Source organism: Solanum tuberosum, unplaced genomic scaffold (assembly GCF_000226075.1).
Source record: "Solanum tuberosum cultivar DM 1-3 516 R44 unplaced genomic scaffold, SolTub_3.0 scf00341, whole genome shotgun sequence".
NCBI classification, from domain to species: Eukaryota; Viridiplantae; Streptophyta; class Magnoliopsida; order Solanales; family Solanaceae; genus Solanum; species Solanum tuberosum.
Genome location: NW_006239268.1, coordinates 609,242 through 619,028, shown reverse-complemented (window position 1 = coordinate 619,028; position 9,787 = coordinate 609,242). Strand labels below are relative to the sequence as shown.

Sequence of the window (9,787 nt, the reverse complement as noted above, 5' to 3'; positions counted from 1 at the left end):
TTTGCATGAAAGCGCCTCTTGTTTTGACTTTGTATGTCAAAATTAAATAAGAAAATAAATTCACACGAAATGTATAAGATCTACAAGTAAATATTTATGTTATTTGAAATATGATAAATAAACTATTCATAGCTTTTTCATTAGAAATAAATTTACGATGGAGATTTAGAGTCATTCTGATCGTCTTTTCAATATAACATCCTTCCAAGCGAATTACATTCCGTTTCAACGATTTAATAGAACTCATAAAAAGTTCAAAACATGCATCATATTTAGGCTTGCAATTTTTTCTTTAATTTGAAAATTATGAAAGAAAGATGATAACAATAAATTATAAAAGTCGATATATCAATCAATTCCTATTTATTCAACAATAAACTATAATTTGTCAAAATTTGAAGAATATTGATTTCCATTTCATTCATTATCCCTTTGTTTCGAGTCTCTATCATTTTTATAAAGTTACTTATTTTTTCATATATTTCAGAATTCAGATACAAAACTAATAAGTATTTCATAATAGGTAAGAATATTTTTTTCACTTTTTAATATTTATGCGAGGTGAGTGACTAGATTTTTTAGACACAATTTTGTAACTATTAACATGAAAATATTTTTATGAGATTTAAAATCTTGAACATAAGAAATATTACTTATCATAATATGTAATTATGATATTATAAAAATATTTATATCAAGGTGTACATTTATTTATTTTCTCATCTAAATTGGAGTCAAATGAAAATTCCTTAGTTAAAAATATGTGATTCATTATTTTAAGGTAAAATTAATTTTTTCTTTAAAATAAGTCAAAAGAGTAATATAAAATTTATGAAAAGTATAAGAAATTTGGAGGTGACGCCCACATAACGGATTGCTTGATTACCAAGCCATCATGTAGTTGGTAATTGGCTAATAAATTATGGATTTATTTGACAATTTCTTTTATGAATTTTCTTGATAATCACTCATGAGAAAATATTTCGAAACAAACTTCACTTCGTTTGAATTATTGTTACATATGAATTCATAATTTGTCTTATTATATTGTAGTGTGTTGTATCATATCATATTGTATTATTTTAAGAAATATAATGTTTTAATTGATTTATTTTAATTATTATATAATGCTATGCATCAATAATTTGAAGAATAAATCAACAAAAAAAGTAGGGTATAAGAAAGAATTGTAAAAAGTTACAATAAAGAATAACATAAAATTATTAAATAATAAGTAAAGACAAAATAAGGAGGAGGGAGGCAACAAAGTGAACACCAAATCGATTTCACAATCATATTCAAACTAAGTAACAATCAAAATAAATATGGTATTTAAACTAAAGCTCCATTTGAGCATGCAGTATTGAATCATAATTTGAAATCATATTAATTTAAAATTAAATGTTTATTTAAACATGCAATTTGACTTTTTTAAAGTTTCATTTTCCCACATAAACATGAAAAATTCGAAAGTTACAAAAATATTTTCAAATTCTTATACATCTTACAAATGAGAATCATATTTCATAATCAAGATATCAAAATATTTTAACACATCATATTAATAAACTACATGTCTTTATATTTTCTTTTATAAATAAATATTAATAGTTAATAATTTACAAAACTACATAATTTTATAAAAATTCAATGATCAATAAAACTAATAACTAATTATTTTTTAATATAATTCTTTCATAGAATACTAGTATTATAACAGAGCTTCATCCTCACTCTATAGAGGTCGCAAGGAAGAAAAAAATGGCGAAATCCTCAGCGATCAAAGATGCTGAAGCACTTCTCCATTCTCTTCGTTCAGCTTACACTGCAACTCCCACTAACCTCAAGGTATAAAATCTCTCTATATGTTTACCGATTTTGTATACTGTACTTTTAGATCTATGTATATATGTATCTCAAATCCTAAATTAGTGAGAAATCGGTTGTATGATTCCTTTTATATCAGCTATTATTTATAGTAACGCTAGCGAGATTATTGATGAACTTTTTGTATTTGTTTTCCTCTACACAACAGATTATTGATGTATATGTACTGTTTGCCCTCTTTACCGGCGTAATTCAGGTAATATAGATGTATTTATTTTGTATACTTGTGTTCAATGTTATTGATGTTACTGCTATATATCTATGCATTGGTCAATTTATGTTGTTGCTATGTTATTTGTTTGGCGTAATATATAAACAAACACTTAAACTTGACCTCAACCAGTAGGTAAACACTTCAACTTTGAGTATGCACATGTAGATACCTCAACTTGTTCCATTGTGTGTCAGTTGAACACTCTTAACTTACAGAAATGATCATTGAGGTGTCCACGGGATACGATGGGGATAAGTTGGAATGTTCAGTTGTCCGTTGAGATCAAGTTGAGGTGTCTAGATTTGCACTCTCAAAGTTGGAGTACTTGCTTGCCAGTTGAAGACAAGTTTAAGTGTATCCTTATGTATTATGCCTATTTGTTTTGATTAATTTGGATGACCCACACCTCGTGCATGTTAAGGATTGGAGTTATTTGGTTATTTGTTTTAGTATGTGCTTAATTTGAGGGAAATGCAATTCTTAGTGAGATAATTTTTTATGCATTTACATGTTGAGGATTAATGAGTTAAGGGCATGCATTGCATGGTTTGACTAGATTTAGGTTTAAATCGGCATTGGAAAGTCTTAAATCATGTCAGAGATTGCTAATGACAGGAATTTAATTCCCGATGATGAGTTCATACCCTAAGATTGTGATGAAGGCGCAACAGAATCCACAAGGAATAATAGTTGGATAAAAAAGGTTAATTGTGGATGTCTAGATTGCTTGTCGGTCTGACTTAGGATTTTTTTTTTAATCATGTTGTAACTTTTCTGCATTATCGAGCAATCTTGCAATTGTAAACAGTAAATTTTGCATAAATAAAGTAGCCAAATCATTAGTTAGTCATCTTTCTTGTACTGAAGAAGCAGCGTTCTGTCCTAGCAAAGCTATCGTCGAACCAAGGAAATATTCTAAAATGTTACTTCTTCGATGAAACTCCTTAACCAAAATAGGACTCAGATTATCGGTGTTTGATATGGACTCTCCACACACCACCATTAATAAATTCATCTTAGGTGTACGCCGCTGCTTCCTGCCATTGCTTCCGAAGCAATTCCTCTTCTGTGCTCACATCACACAATGGGGTCACTTGCACTTATCCAGTTCCTTATTTGAAATTTTGTGTTGGATCTTGGCAGCAACATTGTTTTAAGATTATTGCAGCAATCTAGAGTCAATGTGTCCTGAGAAGTCTATGCTAAAATGAATGAACATCTTTTTCCTCATGAATGGTCTCTGTACAATATGGTGTTCCTTAATGATTTATGGCCTTAAATTCATCAGAATTCACAACTTCTCCTGGTTGGGATTTAATGAACAATCCATCTGCGAGTTAACATGGACTAGAAAAGCAATTGGGCATCAGCCAAGGTCAGGCTATGATGTATAAAGAAATCTACCTTGCGCTTACACTTGAGGGTGGAGACTTGCCTTCCTATTGTAAGACAAAATGATGTCTCCAGTGATTATTTTAGTGCATTATTAGACTCGCTTAGGAATTCTATCTTTTGTCCATTCATCATAACCTTCTCCATAACGACCTCCACCACCAATGCTCTTGCACAGCTTTCACCTTTACATTGTGGGATGGTCTCACTAGTGCCCTTACATTCATCACAAAGCCATTACACTCATTACAATGGTGCTGCATGTGAAGGATCATGGATAGACTGATGTCTCTGGAAGAATACTTCAATTGAGACAGACAGAACAATTTGTTAAATCACTTGGTTTAGATCCTTTGCCCTTGAAATATCAGCAGAACAAATAGCGTAGAGCCGTAAAAGTGAGAGCTTCTCCAGAGAACCTCAAAAAGAGGCGGGTATCAACCTATCTCTTTTAATCTTTATCCTCTGCTACTACCAGCACCGCCACCAGATGAGTTGCTGTCAAATGGGTCATGTGCACCATCTCCACCACTCATTCCTTGAGAACAGATCATTCAAAACCTCATGCACTTAGGCTATCTCTTTACGCTGTTTATTACAAGGGTGCTACATCTGATGGGTCATGCATGGACCGATGTCTCTGGCAGAATGTTTCAATTGAAACACTCGGAACAGTTTTTTAAAGCACCTTCACAATCTGCCAACTTATGCCTGGCAACAGTTCAATTCCAACTGCTCTCCTTCCACATGGATAAATAATCTCAATCCCAACAAGAATGCTAACACAGTTGTTGTCAAGATACAGTCTAGTGCCTACCCCCACCCACAGAGCCCCGATTACAATAGAATCAAAAGAGTCTTTACCTCCCCATAGCTAAAATAGTTCGTCGAGATTTTTAAATTAAGAAAAGGGACTTTCCTCTTCCACCTATTTCATAAAAGTCGTAACATCTTTGTCATCTTTTATTTCTTTAAGAATTTTGACATAATAATTTTTTTTTTGTTTCCAAGCAAACACTGAGTCCTTCTTTCATGTGAATCACCACCTTTTTCTCTATACCAACATTCTCCGTTCTAGTCCATGTGGAGTTCACAAAAAAGTTGGAACAAAGAATGGTGTGCTATTAGGTCGTGTTTATGACTTAAAATACTTTCTCTTCTTCGGGAAGGCCATAGATACCATGCCATTTTCAGAACAGAGCAGTTTGCCTATGCATTAGAGTTTCTCCGCTACTTCATGTCTGTGTGGAGAGCCTTTCAGCATTTTTACTACTTGCCCCTATAGAATTAAGAATTAATTGTGTTTTTGAAATTAAGATATCATCTTGCTCGGTTTACCCAAAATGGGGATGGTTGACAAGTGTTTTTCACTTTATCAGGTGGTTTACATGGCTATTGTTGGGTCCTTCCCATTCAACTCTTTTCTCTCTGGGGTACTCTCTTGTATAGGCACTGCAGTCCTTGCTGGTTAGCTAATTGTTCTCTGTCATACACTTCATCTTTGGAAAATGTTGAGTTCAATTGATTGATTGGTATTTCTGTTGCAGTTTGTCTCCGAATTCAAGTAAACAAAGAAAACAAGGAATTTAAGGTAAGATTTCTCAGTTTCTCTTGAGGACCATCTACTTTTACTTAAAATGGAGAAACTTTAGTTTCACATTAGCAAATGAGTGTATGACCTTCTCACCTTGAGCTTCTAATAACAATGCTCATGTTTTTTCCTCATGTAAGTGGATAATTTTGAAGCGAAAAGAGGAGCTAGTGGCTATGTTGTTGCTTTGTTCTTTTTAAATTGTTACTTATGGCAACATATGTCATTTATTCTCGACGTCTTATATTTCATCCGCTTGGAAACAACCTCTCTACCTCCACGAGGTAGGGGTAAGGTCTGCATACATCCACCCCTCCCCAAACCCCACTTGATGGGATGGGATTACACCGGCTATGTTGTTGTTGTTGTTGTTGCCTTATATTTCATTACTATTGCAGGATTTACCTCCAGAGCGTGCTTATGCAGACTTTATTCTCTGCAATTTAGTGCTCCATTTGGTGATCATGAATTTCCTTGGATAGATTGACGTTCCTAATCTCAAGAGTATGTTGCTTTTTCTAAATTTTCTTGTCTTGTAAGGATACTGAGGCAATGCATGAGGTTTCATTAGCACTTTAGCCATGTGAAATTTTTTTGTCTGCCCTTTTCGATCTATCATTTATGAATATGATCATTTGTTAGTCAGAACTCACAAATAAAGTGGGAGAAATCATGACAAAATTGAGTTTAAATCTCTATAGAGAAAATTTCTTCCTATCTATCGAAGTTCTAGTGAATAGAATTATTTGGTACTTGTATTGATGCAGAAACCCAATGAAACAGTCGAAGAATACTCGATGGAATAGTTCAAGTGCTCAAGGAGAGTGCAAATTGATCCAAACATGACCCTTGTCCAGGAGCTCGAAGATTTTGACAGGTGGATCTATTTGTTGGAGTTTCATGATATCCATGAACGTTCCATGGAGTTCAAACTTCAGAAATGATTCATGCAATTAGTTATTGCGAGAGTGTTCATTCTTTTAAGATATATATATATATTAGTATAATTTTTCAGCAATGAATATTCATTTGACCATCCTTGCAAGTTGCAACAATATAGTTTCGCCATTGTTTTGACGTCCCTATTCTAAGGCAGTTCTTTTGGTGCCATCACCCTTTTTAGCAACATAGTTGCAAAACTCGAGTTAATTATTGAAACTTAAGCTTAATTTTTTTAAGAACAATGATTAGACTATCAAAGATTATGCATTAATCTACAGATATTATGTTTTCTAACAATTGATGATATATATTTCAACTATATGGTCATCAACAAATACAAAATTTGTTGGTACCTAGAGATTCTAGGAATAATAATTATTAACAACAATGATTAAGATGTTATGGAGATCATGATTTCAACCTATATTGCTTGACTTCTTATGTTTTTCCTAATTAAAAAAATATAGTATTTAGTATTCGATATTTGTATTGAAGTCTAATTAAATATGAATATACGTATTATGCAATTTATTTATTTGTCATCACCCCACAATTGAAGAGCTAGAATTTTGTTCAAATCCAAAGTATTTGATTAGCGAAAAAATTATAATTTAGGGATGACCAACTTATCGTTTTTGATTATTTTGACTTTCGATATACTCTCGTCGTTATAATTATTTGTCGTCATTTTAGAAGTTCTCTATAAGGTGAGTTATTTTTTCCCCATTTTATTATTATCTTTAAAAACTACAAATACTTTAATTAAGTTGTTTTTTCCAAACATATTTTTAAAAAAAAAAAAAATTAAACTCGAAACCTCTTATTAAACACGAAATACGAGGATGATGTTGGCCCATTAAGAACAAAACTTTTTAAGACATGCAACGCACGAATGGAAGGAGAATCAGAGATCCGGACACGTGGCTAACACCCACGGCGACATTCCTCCGCAGGTTTTGGGGTCCAGCTCAGCAAATTACGATTTTGACCTTTTACATAGCTCCAATGGCCCCATCCTTGTGGACTTCAACATATTTTTATTTTTGGAAATAATATAGAGCAACTTTCACATATAACAAGCATAAAAATCATATTTGTATGTTATAGCTATAGTTTGCATAATTCCGCTCTATAACAAATTTTATGTTTGCTATGGAGCTTTTGATTTGTATAATTCGCTAGATACATCAAATTTTATACAAATTGTTCAGTTTTGTATAAATTCATTTATATATCGTAATTCGTATAATAAGATCTATATTTGTATAATTATAAGTGTATAGGACGAAAATATATATATTTGTATATACAATTTTCTCTCGTTGTATACAAACACATTTTATACCGAAATGTATAAAATGACTAATTGTATACCGAATCAGATGACAAAAAAAGGGGATGTTTGTTGCGAATTACAAATAAAATAAACTATGGCTATAACATTTAATTTGAATCAATAGTTTGTTATTTCATACAATTTTCCCAATAATATATGAATATTGAGCACTATATACGATTGAAAAAGAAGCTATAAGGTCGCTTTTGATTTGTATAATTCGCTACAAACATCTAATTTTATACAAATTGTTCAGTTTTGTATAAATTCATTTATATATCGTAATTCGTATAATAAGATCTATATTTGTATAATTATAAGTGTATAGGACGAAAATATATATATTTGTATATACAATTTTCTCTCGTTGTATACAAACACATTTTATACCGAAATGTATAAAATGACTAATTGTATACCGAATCAGATGACAAAAAAAGGGGATGTTTGTTGCGAATTACAAATAAAATAAACTATGGCTATAACATTTAATTTGAATCAATAGTTTGTTATTTCATACAATTTTCCCAATAATATATGAATATTGAGCACTATATACGATTGAAAAAGAAGCTATAAGGTCGATTACTAATAATACTAATTTAAATATTTTTTTGGAATTGATTCATTAGGAGGTTAACATTATACTCAACATAAGTACATACTCACATGAAGTATTAAACAAAATATGTGTTAATTTGATAATAATTAAGAATAATAAACGTGAATTCAATAAGAATCATATTATTTGGTTATATGAAAGGGGAAGCAACCCAAAATTTGGATGAGGTCAAGATGCTACCAAACGCTAATTGTAATGACATTGAAAATAAATTATTTTGAAGTTTTTCTTTATTTATACAATAATTTCGAAAGAGATTGAAAAACATATTTTAATAACTTGCTTGGTTAAGCTTTTGTAAAGTTAAAATTACTTATTACTTTTTTAAAACAAGTATTTTATTTTTATAAAGGTGAGGTGTTTCATCAAATACTAATACATCAACATTAACAACAAAAAATTAATAATTATTATACACACTTCATTATAATCTATTGTTGCTCTTGTTGAGAGTCGAACTCAAGACCTCCCGCTTACTAAACGGGTGCTCTAACCAACTGAGCTACAAGAGCTTTGTTGCTAATATTTCATTTCTTGAGTTAAACAATGCATATTCAACATTTTTGCCTGATAGATAGGAAAACCAAATATTGTGAGTTGGATCATTAAACTATACTTAGGTAAAAATTAGATTCAATTCGTAACCTAAAAATTTTAATTTTTATATTCCGATTCTTTTCCATTGATATTTATGCTCATATACTTGGGGATAGGCTGAGACAGATTCAAAATTAAAAGTCTATGAGTTTCTACATTGATTTCAAGTCAAAGTATATAATCTTAACAATTGAATTCATAAGTCATTAAGTTGTCATAAATTACTCAACTAGGCTCTACATCCGCCAAAAAGGGGTGGGTGGGTAGGGCCTAGGGGTATAATTTGCCATACATCTAGTTTTCATGACCAGAATAATGGATAGAATGGTTGTTTTTACGTGTGGGACTTTGATAATATTATTTTGTTGCTGAATTCATTGACATTTATGGATTGATCAACGTGAGTTGGATGAGATAGTTGAGATCTCTTTATTCTTAATTATACATTTTAAAACGTTCGAGTACTGGATATGATCTTTTGTTGTTGTTGGGATTGGTGCCCCCGAACAGGCCATGCAACATGCGATTCAAATATAATCAAACTCTAATACAAATATCGGACACCAAATAAAAAATAAATAAATAAAAAACATTTATAAATTGAATGTACATATTGACCCTTAAATTACTTCAATTGTTGCATTCATGAATTATGCACGAGTTTGGGCTTTTGCCATAACTATTATGTTCACGTACAAACATGGATTTGAAATTTAAAATTTTGATAAATAAGATTCAAATTTGTAGCACTAAACTTATTTTATTTTTAAAATAATTAGTTGAGATTATAACATTTATTAAGATTTTAATTGATAAATTTGTGTCTCATATTAAGATTACTGAATCAAATAAATTTGATGTCGATATGTCAAGATGTATCAACTTGAATAGGATTCTAACAAAGTTATAATATACTTGTTGTAATTTTATAAATGAGGTCGTAGATATTGTTATTGACGTTGAACTTAAAAACAAATGTAAACGGAGTATTTTTTTTTTTTAATTAGTGTTTCATATTAAACATTTAAATTTTTTTTTAATTATTATTTTATAGTGAAATATTGTTCTCCACTTCTCCAGTTCTCCTTACTGGTTCCAGTTGTAAAGATTGTGAAAATATCTCATGACCCCCTAAATTCCCATTAATTACTTTTAGAACCCCAAATCTTCCTCTTTCTCCCTCTCTACTCCCTCACCCCCCCCCCC

At 31.0% G+C, this 9,787-nt stretch overlaps 1 protein-coding gene and 1 non-coding gene across 3 annotated transcripts; one reads left to right on the top strand and one right to left on the bottom strand.

Annotated features, from left to right (window-relative positions):
* The first annotated feature begins 1,699 nt into the window (after nt 1–1,699).
* On the top strand, nt 1,700–6,102 carry LOC102584025 (dolichyl-diphosphooligosaccharide--protein glycosyltransferase subunit DAD1-like). 2 transcript variants are annotated; one of them, XM_006361202.2, is made up of 6 exons: nt 1,700–1,848; nt 2,036–2,083; nt 4,873–4,960; nt 5,041–5,084; nt 5,483–5,588; nt 5,852–6,102. In XM_006361202.2, exons 1-5 carry the CDS (start codon nt 1,762–1,764, stop codon nt 5,564–5,566), a joined length of 351 nt encoding a protein of 116 aa, XP_006361264.1. In that variant the 5' UTR covers nt 1,700–1,761; the 3' UTR covers nt 5,567–5,588; nt 5,852–6,102. The 2 variants fall into 2 exon arrangements, with proteins under 2 accessions (XP_006361264.1, XP_006361263.1); XM_006361201.2 differs by lacking the exon at nt 5,852–6,102 and having other exon boundaries at nt 5,483–5,803.
* A 2,320-nt stretch (nt 6,103–8,422) lies between these two features.
* On the bottom strand, nt 8,423–8,496 carry TRNAT-AGU (transfer RNA threonine (anticodon AGU)). The gene has a single exon. It is a non-coding gene; the product is annotated as a tRNA-Thr (tRNA).
* Nucleotides 8,497–9,787: the final 1,291 nt, after the last annotated feature.

What these genes read in the sequence shown, in the direction of transcription:
- LOC102584025 (XM_006361202.2), top strand. Translation starts at nt 1,762, where the DNA reads ATGGCGAAATCCTCAGCGATCAAAGATGCTGAAGCACTTCTCCATTCT. An exon ending in AGGCACTGCAGTCCTTGCTG is followed by an intron (nt 4,961 to 5,040) that starts GTTAGCTAATTG and finishes TTTCTGTTGCAG; the next exon opens with TTTGTCTCCGAATTCAAGTA. An exon ending in AAGAAAACAAGGAATTTAAG is followed by an intron (nt 5,085 to 5,482) that starts GTAAGATTTCTC and finishes TTACTATTGCAG; the next exon opens with GATTTACCTCCAGAGCGTGC.